Source organism: Manis pentadactyla, chromosome X (assembly GCF_030020395.1).
Source record: "Manis pentadactyla isolate mManPen7 chromosome X, mManPen7.hap1, whole genome shotgun sequence".
Taxonomy (NCBI): Eukaryota; Metazoa; Chordata; class Mammalia; order Pholidota; family Manidae; genus Manis; species Manis pentadactyla.
The window spans coordinates 77,038,303-77,065,473 of NC_080038.1; the positions used below are offsets into that span (position 1 = coordinate 77,038,303).

Below are 27,171 nucleotides of genomic sequence, written 5' to 3' on the forward strand. Positions count from 1 at the left end.
CCCAGTTTTCTCATATATATATGCCCAGTCTGGCATACATGTAGCCTTTTCTGTTTAATTGAAATACATTTTACAGAAACATTGTAAAACTTTAAGGTATATAGCATGTTGATTTGGTAAATTTATATATTGTAATATCATTGCCATTATAGTGTTTGCTAGCAACACTAACCCATCACAGAATTATTTTCCATGGTGGGAAAAGTTAATATCTAGTCTCATAGCAAGTTAGATGTTTATAATACCAATACCATGTTATTATCTATAATCAATCAGTATATTGGACATTTACTCTCCAAGACTTGTTTGTCCACTTGTTGCAATTCCTATTCCCCCATTCCCCAGCCCTTATAACCACCATTTTACACTGCATTTTTATGAGTTCCTCCTTTTATAGATTCCACGTATAAGTGATATCATACTGTATTTGTCTTTTTCTGTCTTACCTCAACATAGGTCCCTCAAGTTACATCCATGTTATCACAAACAGGATTTCCTTAATATTCCATTTTGTGTGTGTGTGTGTATATAGACATGTATCATATAGTTATAGATATATGGATACAGATGTAGATATAGATACAGATACAGATATAGATATGTAGATATAGATATAGATATAGATACCACATCTTTCTCCATTCATCCATTGATGAACACAAGTTTTTTTCTATATCTCAGCTATTGTTGAATCATATTACAACAAACATGGGAGTGTATATAAATTTTCAATATTCTGTTTTCATTTATTTTGGGTATATACAAAAAGAAGAGAATTGCTAGGATATACAGTAGTTCTATTTTTAATTTTTTGAAAAAACTTCATACTATTTTCCATAGTAGATGCACCAGTTTACATTCTCAGTAACAATAATCAAGAGTTCCATTTTCTCCATATCCTCACCAAACTTGCTATCTCTTGTCTTCTTGATGTTAGTCATTCTAACAGGGTAAGGTGATATCTCACTGTGGTTTGGATTTGCCTCTTTCTGATGATTAATAATGTTGAATATATTTTCATGTGCCTTTTGGGCATTTTTAATGTCTTTTTTGGAAAAAATGTCTATTTGGTCTCTCTGCACATCTTTTAATCAGATTTTTTTTTTGTTATTGAGATGTAGGAGTTCTTTATGGATTTTGGCTATTAACCTCTTATCCAATATAAGATTTGCATTTTCTCCCACTCTGTAGAGTTCCTCTTCATTTTGTTGGTTGTTTCTTTTGCTGTGCAGGAGCTTTTAAGTTTGATGTAGTCCCACTTGTTCATTTTTTGTTTTTGTTGCTTTTGCTTTGGTGTCACATCCAAAAAAATTATAGTCAATACCAATGTTGAAGAGCTTCTACCCTATGTTTTCCTCTAGGAGTCAGGTCTTATGTTTAATTATTTGATCCATTTTGAGTTAATTTTTATTAGTGGTGTAAGACAGGGTTCCAATTTCATTCTTTGACAAATGTTTATCCAGTTTCACAACATCATTTGTTGAAGAGACTATCCTGTCTCCATTAGGAGTTTTTGGCTCCTTTGTTGACTGTTAGTTGACTTTATGTAGTGAGTTAATTCTGTTATTCTTTTTCTTTTCCATTGGCCTATGTTGTCTATTTTATGGCAGTATCAAATCATTTTAATTACTATAGCTTTGTGTTGTAGTTTGTAATCAAGAAGTATGATGCCCCCAGTTTTGTTCTTTCTTATAATTGCCTTATCTATGACCTTTATGATTGCAGGGTCTTTTTTGATTCCATGTAAATTTCAGGGTTTTTTTCCTATTTCCATGAAAAATACCATTAGAGTTTTGATATGGATTGTATTGAACCTATAGTTGGCTTCTGGTATATGGACATTTTAACAGTATAAATTCTTATCCATGAACACGGGTTATTTTTCCATTTGATTGTTTCTTTTTGGTGTCAACAAAGTCATATAGTTTTCATTGTACAAATACTTCACTTTATTGGTTAAATTTATTCTCAGGTGTTTGTTATCCTATTGTGAATTTGACAGTTTTATTTGTTTCCTTTTCAGGTGTTTCATTATTAGTGTATAGAAAGAAATGCAAATAATTTCTCTATGTTGACTTTAAATCCTGAAACTTTTTTGAATTCAATAAAGTTAGTTACAAGAGTTTTTGGTTGAGTGTTTGGGATTTTCTACATATAAAATCATACTATCTTCAAATAGTGATCATTTTACTTCTTACTTTCTGATTTGGATGCCTTTTATTTCTTTGTCTTGCTAAATTGCTCTGACTAGGACTTCCAATATTATACTGAATAAGTGGTGAGAATGGGCATTCTTGACTTGTTTCTGATCTTAGATGAGAAGTTTTTAATTTTCACTGTTGAGTGTAATGTTAGCTGAGAGTTTGTTCTATATGGCCTTTATCATGTTGAAGTATGTTCTTTCTATACCTAATTTGTTGAGGGTTTTTATTACTATAGTATATTATATTTGTTTTACTGCTTTCCCTGCATCTATTGAGATATTCTCTGATTTTATGTTTCATTCTATTGAGGCATTGTATTGATTTGTGTATGTTGACCTTATTTTTCCAGGGATAAATCCCACTTTTAATGCATTCTTCATTTTGGTTTACTAACAGTTTGTTGAGAACTTTTGCATCTTCATCAGGGATGTTGGTCTATAGTTTTCTTTCATTGTACTGTCCTTATCTGGCTTTGATATCAGGTGTTGTAAAATGAGTTTGGAAGTGTCTCTTCCTTTTCAAATTTTTGGAAGGGCTTGCAAAGAATGGGCATTAATTTTTATTTAAATGTTTGGTTGAGTTTGCCAGTGAAGCTGTTTGGATTTGGAGATTTTTGTGTTAAGAGGTTTTGATTACTGATTTAATCTCTTTACTTGTTATTGATCTGTTAGTATATACTATTTCTCCTGATTCCATCTTGGTAGTTTATGTTTTTCTAGGAAATTATCCATTTCTTTTAGGTTATCTAATTTGTTGGCATGTAATTGTTCATAGTAGTTGCTTTTGATCTTATTTTTTTCTATATTATTAGTTGTAATGTCTCCTGTTTCACTTCTGATTTTATGTACTTTAGTATTTTCTCTTTTTTTAATTAGTCCAGCTAAAAGATCATCAATTTCAAGTATCTTTTCAAAAACCAGCTCTTAATTTGTTGCTCTTTTCCATTATTTTTCTCATCTCTATTTCTGTTATTTCCACTCAGATCTTTATTATTTCCTCTCATCTGCAACATTGTACTTTGTTTTTATTTTTATATTTTATTGACATAGAAAGGTTGGGATTTTTAAGTCTTTCTAGTCTCTTAATATATGCATTTACTGCTATAAACTTCCCTATCAGAGCTGCTTTTGAAACATCCCATTGATTTATTTTTGACCTGCTAGATATTTTATTTTTTTAATTAAAAAAAATTCTTTCAAGAAGATCTGAACACTTTAAAATTAATAAATCACAATCACATATTGCTTTAAGGATTATTTCAAAATGACACATTTCCGAATGAAAGAATCTTTCTATTACAAGTTTACCCAGTAAGTAAAGAATAAACCACAGGGTAGCCCCCTTATGCTAGGAGTCAGGCTGTAATGACAAAGCCCGCTGCCAGCAGGTTGTCAGAGAAGTTGTACAAACCCCACACCACTTCAATAAATTGAAAACACCTTTTTGAGCCGAAGGCATAAAAATGGGGCATTGTCACTGTGTTCAATGAATACAGTCTTTATGACTTACATGCAGAAGTGCCTTCTGCGAGGTCATGATAATCACAGTCTTATCATCTAGGTGGTTTTCTCTTTCATTGGTAACATCTTTATCAAAATCCATCCAGACTATTCACAAAGAATGTTCAAATCTGGAACTCAAGAGGCACTGTATGTAGCTTTCCACCAGAAAGAAGCCAGCTTATTCCTGTCATTTAGTCATAGTTGTAGAAGGCCAGTGAAATCCAGAGGAAAATGAAATGAAGAATCAAACTGAAAACAGACCATTAAGTGCTCCAGATACAAGTTTTTAAATTATTTATGCATTTTTTTTGAAAACCTTCCAGTATCATCAGTGAACAGTAGCCATTTCTATACTGATATCTTAACAGATATGGGAATGATAGGAAATAAAGTTCTACTAGTTCCCCTAAGGTACTCCAAAACTTCAAAGTTATTTTTATTCATGATGATTTGTACTATTGCAGGATGGCACGTAGGTGTGAAGCTAATTAAGGGTGGATGGTGGGAACAGAGGCTAGGAGTAACGCACAGATTCTTCTCTTTTACATGGCTCTCCTAGATATTTTAGACGCCCCTTCAGGGTTCACTGCAAGCTGACTGGCCCTTGTCTCTGGTGGACACGTTGAGTCCTCCTGTCTGGAGCCCGCTAGGATCCTAACATCTGTCATTCTTTCTCCTTGGCAGTCACATATTTCCCCAGAAACATTTGCGAAGGGTGTGTAAAGTGGATAGAATAACTGGATCCTTCCAAATATATGTCCTTGCTTTCCCCTTAGTGCTTGATTTGACTACTTGTTACAAACTAAAATATGGACTTCTTGACTAGCTCCAATGCAGAGGTCAGGATCTTCCCAAGGATATTGCCAGCCTACATTCTAATGGTGGCCATGTGGCAAGCCATTACTCATGGCCATTTCGTGCCTGGAGGGGTTAGCCTGATGGTCTGGGTTGTATAGCAGGTGGTGGGTGGTTTGTGGTTTCTTTAAACCTGTTTTCTGATGACAAGTCTATTTTCTAGTGAGTTTAAAAGAAAACGGTTTTGATCAAGGCTACTTGCAAAGGCATTAAGCTCTTCTTCTAGAAGCCATTCTTAACTGGGAATAAACTAAGCCCTATAGAAATAATTAAATCCTACAGAGAAAAATTCGAGTGACTTTGTTCTCAGTTTTCCCAAAGGCGTACCATTCTAGATACATAGGAGAGAAGTTAATTCATCACATAAACAATACCTTAGGGCAATTGTTCTCGAAGTTGGACCCGGGGACTCCATCACTGTAGTTTCGATGTGCATTTCCCTGATGATTGGTGATGTTGAGCATCTTTTCATGTTTCTGTTGGTCATTTGGGTGTCTTCTTTGGAAAAATGTCTATCTAGAGTCTTTGCCCATTTTTTTTTTTGAGAGGGCATCTCTCATATTTATTGATCAAATGGTTGTTAACAACAATAAAATTCTGTATAGGGGACTCAATGCACAATCATTAATCAACCCCAAGCCTAATTCTCAACAGTCTCCAATCTTCTGAAGCATAACGAACAAGTTCTTACATGGTGAACGAGTTCTTACATAGTGAATAAGTTCTTACATGGTGAACAATCCCATTGATTTTATATGTTATTTTTCCATTGTCTTTTGTTTTGAGAGTTTTAAAATTTCCCTTTTGATTTCATCTTTGACCCTACATATAACCTTTTTGATTCATAAGTATATGTAAGAGTTTTAAAAGTCCATATCACATGTATCTCCTTTTACAACCTCTTCCATCTCAGACTTTATGGTCTGTCTAATGCTTGACAAAACTGTTGTCCCTTTCCCCAAGCTGCTGAAGATAATAATTCTACCTTTGAATGCTTTCAGTTAAAGATGTCCAGGAAGATGCCTATCCATGGAAATGTTCCCAACTGGGCAAAAAAAAGGAAAGTTCTTGCAGTAGTCTATCAGGGAGCTACCAGGTAAGTTGAAACCTACAACTACAATTCTTTGAGAATAAAGCATATATTGCTCTCCCTCATACTAGCAATCTATACTATGAATGCAGGCTGCCAGCCTCATTGCTTCTACGGATCTAGGTTGTAGAAGATATGGTTTTAGGGCAGTTTAAAATGCCATAGCACTCTTGCATTGCAAAGTAGCAGTTCTGTTATCATCAGCTTTCCCCTGGTTTTTGTAAATTTTTGATTCTAGAGTTCTGAAAAAGTTGATTCTAACAGTTTTGCCTTCTCATTACTTGGTTTGTGAAAGGATGCAGCTCTGGAAGAACTTTTCTCCTAAGTTTTCAATGATTTCAAATCTCTTGTGTAATCTTCAAAAAATAAGACATTTTAAAAGTTCATTAGTAACAACAACAACAAAATCAAAATTCAATCACACTAGAATTCTGATTTCTATATAATAAAATTATATGCTTAATGATGTTTTATTAAATGATTTAGTAAAAATATTGGAGAATTATGGAAATCTGGATAAGAGAAAAACTCAGTAAAAGTCTTGCTGTCTTTTTACTAAGATTATCTTCAAGTTGAATATCTAGCTCTATTTCTGACTGATGTTAAAAAAATTAGCAAACATCTTTTTACAGTTTCTCACTTTTCTGCTTTGCTTAGACCACTTAGTATTTTAATCTATCCAGATAAAATTCAGTTGTCTCCTTTCATGTGAGTATTTTTTTCAACATTAATGCACAAGCAGCAATTACATATCATTCAAACTATCTATTATCCATTATTATTTCTATAATCGTGGCTTTGCAGGAATCTGCATTAGTCATAATATTGCTGTGTTAAAACAAACTTGTTTTGTTAACTATTTCCTTAAATTATATTTAATAAATACTTTTAGTAACATCATCTACTTCTAGTATTATACTTTATGATTTTTTTTTACTTTATGATGTTTTGTTATCACTTTATGGAAGAGAGTGGGGAAAATAGGTATTGAACTTCTTAGAACAATACTAGTATAAGTATATATAAATCAAAACTGCCTAAAAACTTTATCCTTAGAAACTGAACAATTGTATTCTTCTTAACTTTCAGAAAATTAGGAAAATTAACATAATAATGCAAAATTGAGAACTTATCACCAAGAATATAAGATTTACAAGGGGTAAACCTAGTTTAACAATTTTAATATTTAATATTATACTGTCCCTACTTGAGAGGGTAGAAATGCCTAACATTTATTGAGTATCACATTTAACTTTCATAACAACTTTAAAAGGTAGATACTACTATAATTGTTTTACCTGAAGAAGCCATGGTTTTTAAGTGTCATATAACTTGCCAAAATCATATACTAATACATGGCAGAACCAGATAATCAGACATGGGTTGATTCAAAACCAGTGCTCCTTCTAACACACAGTATTGAGTTCTCTAGGTCACATAGAAACAATTATTCTGCTCTGATAATGTCATTAAGATTCTACTTTGTTATCATTTGTCCATTTTTACCCCCTCCTCTAAAAGTCATAAAAAAAATAAAGACTTTAAGTTACCTCTGATAAAGATCTCCACTATACACCCTATGCATTCTGTGCCATAGCCACACCAAGCTCAGCAGATACAGATTATCGTGTAAAAATAAATTGATCATTATAGATGCTCTATTATATCTTTTGCATATGAATGTATTCATTTATTTTTGGAAATAAGAGACACATCTTCAGATTTATTAGTGAAAGGCACTTTATTGGTTGTAATTTAAATTATCGGGTTCTGCAGAACAGTGTGAGTACTGCTTTCTCATTTTTATCTCACTCTTAGTGTTGTGCCTCACTACTGATCACAAGGTAAGATAGTAATTTAGTGATTCAAACTCTTATATTTTATGTGCTCTTTTTCAAACTATTTTTTCATTGAACTTAAGAACCCTGTTCACCTTCAGTATCCATATACTTCCAATTTGCTTTTGAGCCAAATGGTTTATGACTGTTATAGTACATTCCACAATTATCATGAATGTGAAAGAGTCTAATAGCCAAATTACATTACTTTTTTGTTTCTGTCAGGCTATAAACCTATGTCATTGTTAATTTATGATAGTAGCACTGTGTAAGTAAAATAAATAATACATGCTATTGAAGAGCAGAGCCATTAAAGATAATAGTTACCACTTCCCTTCAATAATTGTTGACACTTGGCTTGAGATAGAAAATTTATAGTTGTGCTAGTATTTACCACAAAAGACAGTACATATATTGCCAAGATTTCATGTATTTTACATTATGTGAGGACCATTGAATGTTATCAGAGGCAACATACGTCTTCATGTATTTATGAGAATATGAGCTCCTTTTCTTATAAATAAATCTAGGAGGGCTATACAGTAAATATGTTTCACTGTAGACCAAGTCATACATACTATACCCTACAGAATACTTTTCATAATGGACCTACTTAAAGTTGTCTCTTTTATAAGTGCCTGAAGACTTATGAGTGTACAATTAAAAATTTACCTTAAGGATTCTAGATGACCTTAATATTTAAGGGAATTTGGATGAGAAGACATAACTCCTTTTCTATAAAAAGTCACTATCAATTTTTAAAATGAAAACTACTACCGAACATTCTTCCTCTTTCTCAAGTATGATTTTGTATTCAAAGCCATTACCTGGGGAAAACATTCTTACGACCTTGAGGATAAAGTGGAAAGAGCTCTTTTATTTTTAAAATTAAGTTATATTTATTTTACTCTATTTCTGTATATTTACCTGGAAAACAAAGCTATCTCACAATGATATTTACTAAACTTTTTAGTTCAATTTTAAACTAAGGTGTTGGTAAATATCTTCATTTCCAAAATTATGTGCAGTGAGTTCTTGATAGCTACAGAAATGGATCTTTGCTGTTAAATTTAATATCAGAAAATTTTGAATTTTGACATATCAAGCTCAGAAAATTTTTGTCTCCAAACATAAAGATTGTATAAATTTCAGGAATTATATCACAAGAGATAATAAACTGCTAGTATTTCTAGAAGAAAAATGAAAAAAATATTATAGGTCTTAGTGACCAAGCTGTGTAAAACAAGTTTTATTTTGACTATATCAAGCCAATGAATTCCTGTTTATGAGTTATTTTTCTAAAGAGTTAGCTCTCCGTATCTGAAATTCAGAAGTATGACATAAATGACCATATTTCTCAAAATAGTACCTACTTGAGGGGAAAATTTAGGCTCATGGCCTCCTTTTGAAATATCAAATAAAAGTAACCTATTGAAGGAAATGGTATTTTTTCCCTTGCACATATTTTGTGTTGTAACATTAGTGTCTAAGTGAAACTTCATTATTCATTATTCTTGCTCATATTTTACTCCTCTCTCATTTTCTAGAATTCAACTTGTAAGATACCTGAGTGATGACAAGATTGTGAGATTCAGAGGTATCATGAACTCTCAGTGACAAGCAAAACTCACAGCAAAAGTTAAAGGAAAAGCAGAGCCACAACCATTCTCCAGATCCAAATACAATCATGGATAACAAGCATCACAGAAATGCCAGCCAAAAAATTTCCATCTGTAGGAGTCATTGCAAGGACTATAGATACCTACAGAGTTTCCAGAGTTTTGGGTCTCAAATGAATCCTATTCATCTCCTAAGTGCTGATGATTATACCTCTGAAGTCTCAGCACCTGTCTGTCACCCCACTTCCATGAGCCTTTGGTCTGTTGTCTGCCCCAAGATTCACAGAAATAACATATATTCTTTGGACACTGGAGCTGCAATATATTCCAAATGTTTCATGGAAATCAATAATTCTCCTTTTCATAAATGTTTCATAGATTCTGATGACAATACAGACCCTGATTCTCCTTTACATCTCCAAATTACCTTGGATTCTAAATATTTTATGAGCCCTAAATTTATTAGACCCCACAAGACTTCTTGGACCAGCTCTTTATCTCAGTATCTGTATCCTAATAATCCTGTGGGCATCTGCTGTCCTCTACACCAGGAAGATTCTAAATATTCCTTGGTTTCAATTTCTTATTTATACTGTGAAAATTGCTCAGCTCGCCAAAATCTCATAAGCTCTACTGTTACCTGTACATTACCCATGAATCCTCAAAATACCATGGGCCACCATAGTACCACTGACCCAAAAAATTTAATCAACACCAGCAATTTTGCTGGTCTTGTGAGTGAGGGCAAGTTCAATCTTACTGCCAATCTGGACAATGAGCCTAAACTGGTCAGTACTGCCAATCTAAAAAGTAAGGTAATGCCAAAGACAAGCCTCTTCTCAAAGATGAGACAGACCATGATGATTAGACAGACTCTGAAGATGAGAATGATCCTGAAGATGAAACAGACTCTGAAGATGAAAACAAAACCAAAGATAAGAAAGATCCCAAAGATATGTCTGAGTCTGATGACACTGATCCCAAAGATAGCAATGCTGAAAATGATGCAGACACAAATAATGGAGCCTAGTGGTGATGCTAACCCTCCAAGTGAAGCTGATTCCAACATAGATGGTGACTTCAGCAATTGAACTGACTCCAGCAATAAACCTGACACTAACATTGATAATGCCACTAACAGTGATACTAACTCCAAATACAGCACTGATTCTGAGGGAAAACACACCAACAATTCAGACAATGCCTCTGACCTAAACAGTGGTGTTATTCGAGACTGTGCTGCTGACTCCAACAATGGCATTAATCCAAACTATACCTCTGGGCTACCAAGTGGAACTGACCTGGACTACACTTCTGGCCCCAGCAATGCCACAAGGTCATGCAATGATATTTGCACCAACAATGGACTGGGCCCCAACAACATCAGGCCTGGCTCTAATATCAATGGATCTGGCCTCCAAAACAATGCCCATCATCCCCAAAATATCACATTAGGTCCCAATAACCCTGGTCCCAGTAGCAATAGCTCTGGCCCTAACATCAGTGGCCTTGGCCCCAGCCATAGCCCTGAACACAATGACAATAGCACTGATCTTGACAATAATAACCCTGGCCTTAGAAAAGATGCTCACTCTAACTATAATGTCAGGCTTAGTGACGCTACTAGTCACAATAGTGCTATTAGTCCTAACAAGGATGCCAACTCCAGCTATGATATAAAACCCACCAGTGCTGCTTGCCACAACTCTGCAACTGTCTCAAACCATGACTCAGATATTGACTCTGACCCAGGATTTACCCATGTAGTAGGTTCTAGCTTTGTAGTCCACCCCAACTATATTGCCAGAAACAGCTATGCTGTCACCAGAGCTAGTATTACAGCTAGCATTGTCAGTGTCACTGACACCAGCAATACCACTGCTTGCGCTGGTACTATTAAGCTTAGCTATACTGCTGGCACTGACTATGCCTCAGACAGTAACCATGACCCTAGATTTACTCATGTTGTTGGCTCCAACTTTGTCATCAATCCCAATTATGTCATAAATACTCATAACGGTCACAAGTCTACTAGTACCAGCAATATTAATAGTTTCTCTGAGCCTGAATTGGAAATAGGTCCCAGTTCCTCTATTCCTAATATTGTTTATGGTAATTACCCCACTTTTGCATTAACTGTACTTTCACTTCTGAAAATGTAACCATCCCTGGATTTTCTGATCCATCTAAGCTTGATAGAGATTATACAATATTTGATGACCACAAATTTGGAGTGTGCCTCAAAGACTCCGCTGGCTCCATGGACTCTGCTAGCTTTAAGTATGTTACTGAGTCCAAGGATGTCCTTGATGCCAAGGAATCTGGATTTTTAAAAATGTCCAGAGTTCAGAATCCCATTGGTATCAAAGATCATGCTAGTTTAAACTTTGACTCCAGTTCAAATATTCCACTTCCTAGTTTTTATATTATAGTGAAAGCTGAACCACCAGATGTTCAGAAGTTAACCATATCATTAGGTGCTGTGAATCAAATTTTTAAGGTAAGTTTATATAAATGAAGATTTTAAATTTCTTCCTCATTTCCCATAATTCAGATTGTTAGGTCATTCAATGAGATCAAAAAAGTCCTTTTTTTATTTATTTGGACATGCAAGCCATGGAGGAGAGGAGACAAGGTGTCCATATTATTTCTCCTTTGCAGCTGTAACCAGCAAGATGGCTTTTCATTAGAAAAATCCATGTGCTATAAAACTAGCATACAGCAAATGACTTTGATTGCACTGTGACTGGCTCATCTACCACCTCTATTGAGGGTTGCATAGATAAATGTAAATCAAATCACAAACAACCAAGTAATGTTTTACCTACCTACTCTCAACTATACTTAGCCTGCTGTTGGTCATTCCCTCTATATACAGAGAAATAATAAAGTTAAACAAATTTTAAATACCATTAGATAAATAAAACAAGTATCTCTCAAAAATCACATTTTATTAAGAAGGTTGTTAGAAATAGCCATGATATTCTAATCTCTCATTTAATTAAATAGAATTTGAATTACTTTGGCGACATGATATTAGGGAACAAAGAACCCAAAACTTTTGCTACTTTTGACTTAAAATTTACTTTCTCTCTCCTGGAAATAAGTAAAATTATATTCCTAATGAGTCTTTATCAAGTGTTTCTTCTAGCACTCTGAATTACATGCACAAAGATTGTTAAATATTTAAAAACTATTTTTGACAGCAACAAATAATATTCCTTTCTATGAAACTTTACTAACATTTTGTCATTAAGACATAATTAAGTTGGTTTATATTCAGTTTTATCCTTGTTCTACTTCACTAGACATAGTAAACAAATACATTTAATTTGGGTTGTAGTATCTGTGTGAAACAATATAATTACTTTTTTTTCTACTAGAATGTGCAACTGAATGTAACTGTGCATTTAAAATAAGACATGCATTTTTATAATGAAAATTAATTAGAACAAATGAAAGTATAAAATTGGTATCTCCTTAGTGCTTCTACTTTAATAGATAATGATTTTGTGATTTTCCCAAGAGAACATACCTCCTTGTAAGCAGTTATAATTATCTAGTATAGTTTTATAGCTTCTCCTTATATAAACTTAAGGGTAATGTTGGCGAGTTACAAATAATAAAAATAATATTGATAAGATATAGGCCTTAACATTAGAAAAAAGAGATGTTTTCCCCAGTTGTTTTTCACAAATGAAATTTTGAAGTAGTATGAAAGCACTAAAAATATGTTTAATTTGATGGTTTTAGTGTTTCTGGCTGAATGAAACTATGGTTAGAAGTTTTAGCTTACTAGTTAAGGAATGTAGCCAACATATTGCAGTTCAAATCACAGTATCTAAGAGCTATGCATCCTAAGTTGCGGTATGTAAAATACTGTGTTGATTTTAGATGAAAACTACCTACAAAGTAGGGTACTCCCCCCAAAAAACAATCACATTTTTCAAATGGAAAGTATTTGATTCCCCAAAAATGTAATAATAAGAATGAGCTCTTAATAGAATATTTAGCTGTATAGCTGTATATATACTATGCGTAGTACATCTATACATTACAGACCATTACTAGATAATGGTATACAGGCAACCACTTTCTTTATTTTCAATAAAGATGGAAAGACTTCAAAATACATTCATTAATAGCTTAGGAAACTATGTATTTTGGATGACTTCATTAATAAAACATTTTTCTGAAAGAATGGATAATTCCCCTCCTTTAGACCTTTGGTATTTCCACATTTTCCTGGTATCTTACACCCTTGTCTGTATTTCCATCACAAGCAATTATAATGGGGTAACAGAGGTGCTTTCCCCAAACAATTTAAGAAGTGAGAGAAGTTCACTTTAAAAGGAATAAACTTTTCTACCAACCATAAGTGATCCAACCAACTCACCATTAGAACTTACAGTCAAGCCATTTGTACCCTTATCATTCACTCTTTCAATAGGTATTTAATAATGAAACTTTAGAAGTCTCAAAGAATATACAAACTAAGTGAAAAGCATAGTTAGTTTTTTTTAAAGTGCTTGCAGCCTACTCACCTTAATAGGAAAACAAGTGTCAGCGTGTAGAAGCTACATGAAGACAAATAAAATGGCAATCTCACTGAGTTTCCAGAAAGGTTAGAAACATTTTGGATAGCCAGACCACATGTTACCAATATATTAAGGTAGTTGGAAATATATGTGTGTGTATTATTAGTCTGTTGCACTTTTTAGAAATAACCAAGGTTATAACTTTTGAATTGTCTTTCATTTTGTGAGAGTTATCCTGACTTCCACTGAAAGTAGTTTCAGAGCTATGTTACTAAGATTCTAGTTTCATTTAATAAATTATCAAGAACTTACTTACAATCCTTCAGACATAATGTGATTCCATATAAAAGATAAAATCAGTAGTCATTCTACCTTTCTTAAACTGTGAAAACAGCTTTTATACAAAACTTACGCAAGTATTTAATTAGTTTAAGTCCTTGGCAGTTTCCAATATACTTGAGAAGAAATGCAGTAGGGTCATTCAAAGTGGCTAATTGTGGTTATGGAACAAAGATGATGCAATAGTAACACTGAAGAAAAATTCTCATGTAGTACACTCTATTAAAATGAGAGTTTGTAAATATGGAGTTTGAATTATTTAAGCATTTCTAGCAGCAGATGCCTGAACATACCAATGAAACGTGTTATGCTTTTTGCACCAAAATTCTCTTAAAATAGTACCTCTAGTAATTGCTCCAAAAATTAACCACCAAAAAATGCTTTTGTTTATAAATACCTTGAAAATTTGAGGAAGCCTACAGGTAAGTCTTGGTTCAGGAAAGGTTAAATTTACAGTACAATATCTTCAAAAGAAAGAATGGCTGAAGTAGCTAAAAGTTTTCATACTTTCATTTCAAAATGTTCTACCCAGTGCATCTTTTATTTCCTGCTCATATTGCCATAGGAATACATTAATACATTTAATTCTTCTGCTTAATATTCATTGAAATAAATGTAAGTTGAGCCAAACCTTTAGTCAGGTTTACCCACATGCTCCAGTTAATTAAAGCAATGTCCTGACTAAAAGCTTCTTAACTAAATATACTTACATACAGATAAACAGTTTTTCAATTCCTAGCTTTTTAAGAATATGCTGTGTTTCGTTACAGTGGAAGACATATTTTCTGGGAATTTTCAATCTAAAATACAACAAAACCAACCATCTCTGGTCCAAAGATACTGCCAACCTGCTCAAGATCTGTTAATTGGTAAACTACTGAGGCCACCTCTGCACCAAACCTGCCCATAAAGTCCCCCCTTTATATATCAATTTACTCATATTTCTTCGTAATACTAAAGCGTTGTATTTCTGGATTCCTTGTTAGGTAAGATAAGGGTCCTGAAAGGATTAAATTGAGATAGAGTGAACTGAGACGGAATCTCCTTTTGGGATGAATTAGTAAAAGATCTCAAACTGAATGTAACTAAATAAATAATATCAAGCAAATCAAAAGTTCCTCCTGCTAACAATGTGGCCTGCCCATTGTTCTCTGAATAATTTTGTAGAACACAACTGTTAATCTGCTAAAAGATCAAGATCTCATACTGAATCCAGCCTCCTCCCTTTATCTACAACATGTATAGTTTCTGAGCTAACCACAAACTTACAATGATCCAGGTGAGCTCTCCAAAGGAGAACCAGTTGCCCCAAGCTCAAAGAGCTTTTTGTTACTGTCCCTAATGCAGAAAATTTGTGCCAGTAACCTTCTTTCTGTAGAAATTTCAGAATCATATTTTCCCTGATGGCTCAAGGTTCTTTGACTCAGCTCTCTCTGATCTAGCAACAAGATCAATAATGCAATACTGAGAGAGAAAATCAGACCAAATCAACTTGAGTTCAAATATTGGTAGAGACTAAATTAGGAGTGACTATCTGCCACTCAACATCATAAATCTTAAATAATTGACTAAAGATGCATTTTATTCTCAAAAAAATTTCACTAGAATTTTAAATTCCCGAAGTGTTTGCTGCAGTGGATATTTTCATTCAACAGCTACAGGATCTGTTTAATCTGCCATGTTTTCCTGGTTTAAATAAACTAAGGCACCTGATTTATTCCATCTTCTACTTAGAAAGACAACTGACAGACTACATTTTCCAAAGTTTTTTAAGTTTGAGTTTGGACATATTAGGTGTCAAAGAAAATAAATGTGAAATGATTAAATAAGCAAGTTTGAAATTTCAGTTTTTGCCTTTTATGATTCATGTCAACCAAACCCTTTCTATAGATACCTGCATGAATTAAATGGAGTGTTTATGGGACCAATGTAATAGAGTTCCTCAAAAAAATAAAGAGTAGTGGTAAGAAGGTAGCAGTAAGAAAAGAGTATATGGGAAGTGAAGGCAATGGAAATAATGTTATATGGAGAAAGAGGAATATTGTGCAATAATAAACATGATTGCAGTAAGCTTTACTTTTTTATCATATCATTGAATCCCAGTATGTTCTGGCTAGTCTAAATCCATTTGTAAAGAAAATATTTTTCTTCTACATCATCCTTTGTACTTCCTGACCTGCCCTCATCTCATCAGACACACACATACACAATTTGAAAGCTGCAAATACCAAAAATATAAGCCCCCTGTGTTAACAAACCATCACTTATTTACTACAAGCTTCTGTTTTTCCCATTCTCAGGTCACTCTATTTCCCTAATTTTCCTGCTCAATTCAGAAAATAACCAAACTGTCAAGCTGTTCTGAACCATCTGTACTACCTGTTTGCTGACGATTTTAATAAGAAAATTATTTTATTACAAACAACTCAATTATAAATGAATTTATGGAATGCAGCTTTTTTATTAATTGAGAACAATCTATATTTACCCACACTTACTATCTTGGTAATTCCTGAATGAAAAGATGGCCAGTCAAGTAGTAAGTGAAGTGGAAACAATTGAAGAAACGAGTACAAGCAACATTTTATTTTATTCCATAATTGCTCTACCACCAATGGATACTGGTCACAGCCAAGAAGCATAGTCCATCCAATCTGACTATATAGTGATAATGAGGCAAGCAAAGCTTTTTTCTAGGACCTCAAAATACCATATCTAGAAAGCTGCAAAAGGCTCTGAATCAGAAAAAAAATGACTAAGATTGCTAATTGTGAGAGGTTTAAGCAAAGGGTCACAAAATTCAATTCTCCATATAATTATTTTCATAACTTCCTATTACTCTTGAATATAGTTTATAAATAGAATGTGATGTGACATACAAAAGACTGGGGAGACATCAATGTTGAAATTGGAAAATATATGAAAATACATAAAACTCAAGATAAATCTTCAGGCAGTCATTTAATAACCAATAGTTAGTAGCACTTACTATCTGACAAGCATTCTTGAGTTTTACAAGTATTAGCTTATCTAATCCTCTCAACAACCCTATGAAGTCGCATAATTTTTTCTATTATCTTTACTTTACAAATAAGGAAACTGAGGCATTATGTAGTCAAGTAACCTTTTTATGATCACACAGTTACCAAGTGAAAAAGTTTCTGAGCCTATACTGAAAAATGTACAGTTTTATATGCTTAAAATAACATGTAATTAAAGGTGCAAGCATAGTAAACATTGTATTAACCTATTACAGGCACCTATGTTACAAAATGACCATTACTGTGGTTCTATCTCAGTATTTTAAGAGACAGTATTATAACTTTGATTGTAAGGTAATCATAGTAGCTTCTTGGATATGGATTTGATATTTTCAATGTCATGATATCCAGTATTTTCTATTAAATAATCTATTTAAAGTGGTCTAAGGATAAAAATATATTTTTCTCTCTTACAACTTTTAACTCCCAAGTTTCTTTTTATCCTATTTTTGCAGCTCATCCTCCACACAGGTAGCAGACAAAACCTTGGCCCTTGATTAATGAAAAGAATACCTTGAGCTGGAAAAGACAGAGGCACAGCCAAGAAGGTTTTGAGTATTTGAGCAAATAACTTCAAAAAATTACAGAGATCCCTGAGCAATGTTTATTATATGTTCTTTCTCACATCCCCTTCCCATTATGTGACCATGCCTTTATTGTCTATTGGGGCCAAAGATGTTGCTTCAAAATACCATGTGACAATTGCCCCATTCATCTTATTTGCTTCTGGCAGACTCTGGAATTAGGAAAAAGACAAACTGTGGCCCTTTCTAGCAACTGTTAATGACTCAAAAGTGCCATCAAATTTTTCGAACAGAAATTATCTCTATCTTTTGCATAGGTCTGTCTCCAGAAGAAAATGGTCTTAACTTTTGACAAATCTTGACAGATCCCTTTAATATTGTGATGGTCACTCAATTTAATAGCACCATAATAAATTGCTATTTTATTGTTAATGTTGCTTATTGTTATTGTTTTATGAGTATGGTTAACAAAATTAAAATAGTTGAGATTCATAAGTATTGTGCAGTGTTTGCATAACTTGCTATTTATCCTACTCAACCTTGCTATCCTAAGAAAACTGGTAACATATTCTTTACCAAGAAGTTTTAGAGATGAATGAGTTGAATGAATGAGGCTATTTCTGGAGCTGCCAGAAAGCAGCTCAACAAGTTATAGAACTTTAATAGCTCATGACAAGAGAGCTGGAAAAAACAGTGAAACAACTAAAAGAAACTACATGTCTTTCCTTTGCAGTTAGAAATAGGGGCTAGGCTGCCAGATGTAGTTAAAGAAACAAACACTTCTTTGTGAGTAGTAATTGCAGATACATTTGAGGACTACAAGACACTTAGGAATTCAACTACAAAACCTTTGTTTAAGACCTCCATAATATGTCACCACTCTCTCTATCATTTCTATTAGTTAAACCCAAGTCTCTGCTCCAGGTAGGTGAGTCTCCCCAATTTTTCCCTACATTGTCCTGTTTGTATATATAGGCAGTGTATTCATTTTGGTTACCTTCCCTCTACTCAAGACCTACCTCACTCATGGAACTTCAAGTTTCTGTTAACAATATTGATCTTCCCATTCCCAAGTTTCTATTTTTAAAGTCAGTTGAGAAAGATAATAGCACATTTGGGTAACTCCCCATAGTGTAGCATGCATATAATACACGATCTGACTGAAGGCCGATGGTAAGTGAGACCAAAGACAGCACGAACCTTGTTTGTCATAGTAGGAAATTTAGACTTCATCCCAGAAGTGATGGGTAACCTTTAAGGGACTGTAAGCATGGTGGCAATGTTGTCTGATTGTGCTTCAGAGAAATAACTTTGGTGGTGCTGTGGAGAATGGATTTAAGGAAAAGTTGTAGGGGAGGAAGAATAGAAGGACACCTGTTAAGACAAAGCTGTCTTAATTTTCTAATTGAAAAGGGTTTGAAATAAAGCAGTAATTAGTAAGAATGGAGAAGACAGGACAAATTTGAGAGCTATTAAGACAAAAATGGCTAAAGTTACTGGATTATTTGATGTAGGAGGAAAGAAGGAAAGAAAGAAATCTTTAGTATAATTCCCAGCTTTCTGTCATGGTGATATATATGGTGGTGTCATTAACCAAATTAGAGAGAACATGTATGGGATAGAGGTATATTAGTTTATGACAATTTATATGGAGATTCCTGAGTAACATTAAGTGGTGATATTCAAAATTCATCGAAGATAAACCCTCACCTTTACCCCACATGTAGAAGAAAAAATGTACAATATTAAAAATTCCTTCTGTTTTTATATAGGCTTAGCAGTTGCATGAAGCATTATCACAATATGTGCTTTTAACAGTTATTGTTTTAAGTCACCTTCACATGCAATAGTACCCTCACTGTAGATAAAAATAAGGAAAGGAAAGCTAAAAAGAACAAAATACATCATTATTCAAAGCTATAGATGTCATAAATTGGAAGAACTTGGAACTGGAGCACTTGTATGGCAGTGATGGGTTCCAGAAAGTAACTCATGGCTCACAGAAAATGCTCATAACAGAAATTCTATTTCTTTGATTTTGAGAGCACTGACCTTATGTTCCTTTATGTTAAGAAAAAAACCTCGAGAAGAAAGTAACAAATTACATTTTTACATAAAATAACTACTATTGATGTAATTAATTTATAGATTTATGTGTTTTGTCTGTGTAATCATAAATTACATAAAAATAAATACCCTTTTTTCCCTAATATTTTATTATGGTAAAATATACATGACATAAATTTGCCATATTAACCATTTTTAAGTATACATTTCAGTGGTGTTAAATATATTCATAATATATTATGGATGGTTTTCCAACCATTACCACCTAAAAACCCTAAAAATCTATACCCACTAAACAATAATACCCCATTCCCCCTTCCTCAGCCCCTGGCAACCCCCATTCTACTTTCAGTATCTATTATTTTGACTTCCTCATATAGTGGAATGATACAGTATATGTCTTTTTTGACTGGTTTCCTTCACTTAGCATAATGTCCTCAAGGTTCATCCATGTTTCAACATATGTCAGAATTCCCTTCTTTTTGAAAGGTGAATAATATTCCATTTTAAGTTTATGCCACATTTTGCTTATTCATTCATCCAACAGTGGACACTTGGGTTACTTCCATTTTAGCTTTAGTGAATAATGCTGCCATGAGTGTACAAATATCTTTTTGAGACTCTGTTTTCAGCTCTTTTGAGTATATACCCAGAAAAGGAATTGCTTCATATGTTTATTCCACTTTTAATTTGGGGGGGCACTTCTATATTGTTTTCTACAGCAGCTGCATCATTTTACATTCCTACCAATAGTGCACAAGGGTTCCAATTTTTCCACATCCTGGGCAACACTTGTCATATTCTAGTTTTATGATAGGTATGATCCTAATGAGTGTGAGCTGATATCTCACTATAGTTTTAATTTGCATTTACCTAATGATTAATGATGTTGAGCATTTTTTTCATGTATTTACTGCCTACTTATATATCTTCTTTGGAGAACTGTCTGTCTTTTACCCATTTTTGAATGAAGTTGTTTGATATTTTGTTGTTGAGTGATAGTCATACAACCTGGACATTAATCCCTTAGAAGATATATGATTTGTAATTTTTTTCTCCATTTTGTTGATATTCTTTTGTTGCCATATTTTAAATTTTTTTCATGAAGTCTGGTTTGTTTGATTTGTCTCTTGTTGCCCATGCCTTTAGTGTCATAGCCAAGAAATCACTGCCAAATCCAATGTCATGAAGCTTTTGCCCTGTTTTATCCTAAGAATTTTATAATTTTAGGTCTTACATTTAAACTTTTATCCATTTTGAATTAATTATTGTGTATGGTGTTAGGTAAGGGTCCAACTTCATTCTTTTGCCTGTGGATATCTCATTTTTCTACACCATTTCTTGAAAAGACAGTCCTTTCACCACTGAATGGTCTTAGAACCCTTGTCAAAAATCATTTGAACATATATGTGAGAATTTATTTCTGGGCTTTCTATTCTTTCCATTGGTCTATGTGTCTGTCTTTATGCCTGTACAATGGTGTCTTAATTACTGTCACTTTGTAGTAAGTTTTGAAATCAAGAATTGTGAATCTTCCAGCTTTGTTCTTTTTTCAAGATCACTGTAACTATTCAGGGTCTCTTGGAATTCCATATGAATTTTAAGATGGGTTTTCTATTTTTGCAAATAGCATCATTGTGATTTTGATAGGGATTATATTGAATCTGTAGATCATTTTGAACAGTGTTGACATCTTACCAATGTTAAGTCTTCCATTCCATGAGCATGAGATGTGTTTTCATTGACTTATATCTTAATTTTTTTCAGCAATGTTATATAGTATTCATTGTACAAGTCTGTAACCTCCTTGGTTAAGTTAATTCTTAAGTATTTTATTCTTTTGATGCTGTTGTAAATGGAATTTTTCAAGTTCCTTTTTTAAATGTTCATTATTAGTGTTTAGAAATGCAAATGATTTTGTGTGTTGACTTTTTATCCTGCTGCTTTGTTGAATACATTTATTAGTTCTAACAGTTTTTCTTTTGAATGTGGAATAATGAAGATATTCTATATATGATATCATATCTGTGAACGGAGATAATTTTGCAGATTCTTTTCCAATTTGAATGACCTTCACTTTTTTTTCTTGCCTAATTGTTCTGGCTAGAACTTCCACCACTGTGTTGAATAGAGGTAGTGAAAGAGCATCCTTACTTTGTTCCCATTCTTAGAAGAAAAGCTTTCAGTCTTTCACAGTTGAGTGTGATTTCACTGTGAGATTTTCATATATGGCTTTTATTATATTGAGGTAAATTCCTTTTATTCCCTAGTGTGCAGAGTGTTCTTAGCATTAAAGTGTGTTGAGTATTGTCAAATATTTTTCCTGCATCAACTGAGATGATCATGTGATTTTTCCTATCATCCTGTTAATGTGGTACATTATATTAATCAATTTTCATATGTTGAAATATCCTTGAATTTCATGAATAAACTCCAGTTGGTCACAGTGTATAATCCTTCTAAAATGTTGCTGAATTCGGTTTCCTACTATTTTGTCAAGGATTTTTGCAGCAGTATTCACAAGGTATATTGATATGTGGTTTTCCTTTTTTTGCATTTTTTTTTTTCTGACTTTGGCATCAAGGTAATGCTGGCCTCATAGCATGAGTTAAGAAGTGTTCACTCGTCTTAAATTTTCAGAAACATTTGAGAAGGATTAGCATTAGTCCTTTAAATGTTTGGTAGACATAATAAATGAAGCCATGAGGTCCACAGCTTTTTTTGTCAATAGCTTTTTTGTTATTGACTCAATCTCCTTACTAATTTTAGGTCTATTCATATTTTCTATATCTTCACAATTTACTCTTGGTAGGTATTGTGTTTCTAGGAATTTGTCCCTTTCATCTAGGTTTTCCTATATTTTTTTGTGTGTGAATGTTTTAGGCTGTCTTTGTGTAGTCATTGTCTAATTTCCCCCACATATATTCAGTTGCTTTTTAATGTCCTAACCTTTAAAATCTGGCTCCCAAAAGTTGGAAAAGAGAAAAACGAAGGGGGGGAGGAAGAGCATCAGCCACTAAGATCCCCGGAAAGTCACTTCAGGCGGCAGGGGGCTTGCAACATTGAGAGGAGGAGAAACAGCCACACATTTGTTAATCTGAGCCTCGGTGATCAAAAGAAACAATTAGATATCAGAGCACAGATAACTGATATCTGGAGGACAGGGTCCTTTTTGCCCACTCTGGCTTCCACAAGCTGTGTGCAGGTTGCTCCAGGAAAACATGCTACCACTGCTTTCTGTGGAGCTGGAGAAGGATGTGTAGTTGCTATTGTGCTAATAGTAAAAATTGATCAAAATTCACCACAATTTACTCTTACCCCTAGATGTTGCAAGCCTTCAAGAGACTCCAGAGTTCTAAAATAGTTACATCTTATAGATTCTGCCAGTACAATTTTTGTCTAGGTAGGGAGACAAATTCATGCTATTTCCTACTCTGCCATCTTCCCAGAACCCTCCTCCAAAATAAATGTCCTTTTAATGAATCTGTTCTAATAGAAAATTTCTACAAAGGATGTTTCTTTAAGTTTATAGTTGCTAAGCAATTCAGAATATATAAACTAATTTTAAAATTCTCTCCATTGTCTAAAATAAGTTTTAAAAGTTACTTGACTCAGTCTCCCTGAAAATATTTTTTCTTTGAAAAAAACCAGAAGATTCTCAATACCCAAGGATAAACCTATTTCCCATGGCTCCAACAGTCTTTTTGGTATGTGTCACCTAATGTTTGATAATCTTTTATTCAAATACTTGGACAAAGTATTTTAGTTTGATGTAATCTAAACAAATTTGATACAAATCTTTTATTCAACTTGGCATAAGTGATATATTATAAAATATATTATTTTCCTGCTTCAGATACATCCTTTCAGGTATTTACCTGCATTATCCAAATTTAAAGGACCATTACGTCATGGTTTTCTACATCCATGGGGAAAATTAATACTTAGCCTGTATTTGAAGAGAGTCAAGATGAACATCTTGAAACTGTTGAGAGAAATTACATTATACACTTTGGAATCAAAGATATGTATTTGGTTCCCAGTTCCATCACTTATTTGGGCAAATTTGTCTCTATGAGTCTTAGATTACTTCTCATCGAAACTGAGATGAAAATGCCTACCTCATGGGGTTACCATGAGTAATGAGAAAATGTAAGTGGAGTAGCTACCCCTGTGCCTTGCATATAATAGGATGTCAAGTCATCTTGGTTTCACACAAATGCTAAATTCTATAGTACTAAGCATACATAAAATAAGAGTTCATTAAAAAATCAGAATAGGCTGGGTGAAAAGATGAGCTTTGGCGTGAGTTTGAAGACAGTAGACTGAGGTGCAACAAAAGCACTAAACTGGGCATAAAGCAACCTAGCTGACAGTCTAGACTGTAGATGTAAACGTATTAAGTGCAGGATTTTGAGCAAGTGACTTCACTTATCTGTCTCAGACAGTGAAGGGGTGGCGTGAATAAACTTAAAGAAGCCTAATAGTGGCCATATACTATGGTTCTACAAAGCTCTGGTTAAGGTGTGACTAAGCAGAGAGGTTTTTTCTTTCCACAGAACAGTCTCAGCAAGGCACCAGGGAAGAGTTTTGAACACTGCAGACATGGAGCAATGAGGTGACAGATCTGACTAAAACAGAGAAAATCACAGGATAATACTATCTGATAAAATAATATTAAGGCACAGCCAAATTGTCCTTGACTATCAAGATGAGGAGATTGGACTAATAGACAGAAGAAAGTCAATGCAGATATTTGAGTTGAGGAATATCTAATGAAAATAATATTCGAAAAAATTATTCTAGAGGTATGAATTGAAGTGAAGAGACATTGCAGACACATAGACACAGTTGAGAAGCTGTTGTAATTTCAAAATCAAATCTTCATTTGATTTTTATATGAATATTTTTCATAATTTTATTCAAAAAAGATAATCTAAAAACAATCAATTGACATTTAACTTTTTTGTAGCTATAAAATGAAGTCATTTATACAGTCTTGTAAAAGTTTTAGTTAGTTCAGTTTTAGGGAGTTTCATTAATAGTGCTTAGGAAAGCATAGGTCTCTTCATACGTCACATATTTTATAAAATGTATTTGTTAACTTTGGGGCAACTTTAAAATGTGAACACTGCTCTTTAAAACTGCAACTTTAAAATATGAATACTATATGACTTCCTCAACAAACACTAAAGTAACAATGCAGATTATGACTATTAAAGGTCATAATGAAAGGCTTTATTTCTTCAAAAGTGATTCGCAGGATATAAGAAAAAGCATATGAATTGTATGTGTTGGATTGTGTAAAAACAAAATCTAAATATAGCTACTTTAAAGTGGACATGCTTCCATATTTTATCTGATGCTGATTGAGGTCATCTTTTCTTTCCTTATACAAGAAAGTAAAATAGTTTCTTCTGACAGCATAATTTGTGTTACATATGTTTCAACTTTGGTGAAAATATTAACCGGCTGCTCCTTTAAATTATCATATTAAAAACATTGTTGTTTATTCTGGGAATTTTTTTTGGAAATCCGAAACTCAAGGAATTCTATTGCAACTAATTTTAAAAAAATATGTGTCAAAACTCATTTTCTGGGTAATATAAGTAAATACTCTATGTGTTAAAATAAATGGATAAGTAATTTCTGAGCTTAAGTAACAAGTAACCTACTTTTTTGGGGTCCCACTTTATCTTTTAATTAAGCTTCTCTAAACTCTCATCCAAGTATAATAGTCCAGAATTTTGTAACTCTATGACCCACCAAAATAGGAATTTATCATGGGACCTTAGTGTGCATGGAAAAAATAAGGCAACATATCTCATATTGTATGAGGAAAAAAAGCAGGAGTAGTAGTATTTACATCAGACAAAATAGATTGCAAAACAAAGTAAAAAGAGACAAAAGACATTACATAATGATAAAGGGGTCGGTCCAACAAGAGGATATAACCATTGTAAATATCTATGAACCTAGTATAGGAGCAACTAAATATGTGAAACAAATACTAACAGAATAAAAGGGAGGAATAAAATTTAATGCATTCATATTAGAACACACCATTTACATCAATAAACAGATTAACTAGACAGAAAATAAGTAAAGAGACAGAGACACTGAAAAATACATTAGGACAGATGGACCTAACAGATGTCTACAGAACACTCCACCCAAAAGCAGCAGGATACACATTCTTCTCAAGTGCACATGGAATGTTTTCCAGAACAGACTACACACTAAGCCATAAAAAGAGCCTCAGTAGATTTAAAAACATTGAAATTGTACCAACCAGCTTTGCAGACCAAAAAGGTATGATACTAGAAGTAAATTACACAAAGAAAACTAAAAAGCCCGCAAACACATGAAGGTTTAACAACATACTCCTAAATAATCAGTGGGTCAATCACTAAATAAAAATAGAGATCAAGTAATACATGGAGAAAAATGAAAACAATAACTCAAAACCCAAAACCTGTGGGATGCAGTGAAGGCAGTTTTAAGAGAAGAGTACATAGCAATACAAGCTTACCTCAGGAAACAAGAACAATTCCAAATGAATAATCTATACTCACAATGAAAGAAATTAGAAAAAAAGAACAAATGAAGCCTAAAGTCAGTAGAAGGAGGTACATGATAAAGATCAGAGCAGAAAAAAATAAAATTAAGAAGAATAAAACAATAGAAAGAATCAATGAAACCAGGAGATGGTTCTTTGAGAAAATAAACAAAATGGATAAACTCCTAACCAAATTTATCAAGAAAAAAAGAGATTGTACACACATAAACAGAATCAGAAATGAAAAAGGAGTAATCACAACAAACATCACAAAAATACAAATAATTATTTGAGAATACTATGAAAAATTATATGTCAACAAATTGGACAACCTAGAAGAAATGGAGAAATTTCTAGAAAAATACAACCTTCCAAGACTGACTCAAGAAGAAACAGATAATCTGAACAGACCAATTACCAGCAATGAAATCGAGTTGATAATCAAAAGACTACCTAAAAACAAAAGACCTGGCACAGAACGTTTCATGGCTAGATTTCATCAAACATTTAAAGAAGAGCTAATACCCATTTTTCTTAAAGTATTCCAAAAACTAGAAGAGGAAGGAAGACTTCCAAAGTCATTCTATGAGACAGCATCACTCTAATGTCAAAGCCAGACAAATACACCACAAAAGAGAGGGTTATAGACCAATATCCATGATGAGCACAGATGCAAAAATCCTCAACAAAATATTAGCAAACCAAATTCAAATACATCAAAAAGATCATCCTTCATGACCAAATGGGATTTATTCCAGGGATGCAAGGATGGTAGAATATTCATAAATCAATATCGTATACCAGATCAACAAAAAGGACAAAAATCACATGATCATCTCCATAGATTCTGAAAAAGCATTTAACAAAATTCAACATCCATTCATGATAAAAATGCTCAACAAAGGCAGAGCCAAGATGGCGCCATGAGTAGAGTAGCAGAAATCTCTTCCTAAAACCATATATATTTTTGAAAATTCAACAAATACAACTATCCC

At 33.4% G+C, this 27,171-nt stretch overlaps 1 protein-coding gene across 1 annotated transcript in view; it reads left to right on the plus strand.

Moving 5' to 3' along the window:
• Positions 1-17,523, plus strand: part of LOC118922483 (uncharacterized) — a 97,561-nt gene extending 80,038 nt beyond the window's left edge. Inside the window, 7 exon segments of the mRNA XM_036905344.2 lie at positions 5,525-5,657; positions 9,037-9,081; positions 9,083-9,921; positions 9,924-10,131; positions 10,133-11,220; positions 11,355-11,608; positions 17,482-17,523. Of these exon segments, the coding sequence (XP_036761239.2) occupies positions 5,525-5,657; positions 9,037-9,081; positions 9,083-9,921; positions 9,924-10,131; positions 10,133-11,220; positions 11,355-11,608; positions 17,482-17,523 (2,609 nt within the window).
• The last annotated feature ends 9,648 nt before the right edge of the window (positions 17,524-27,171 follow it).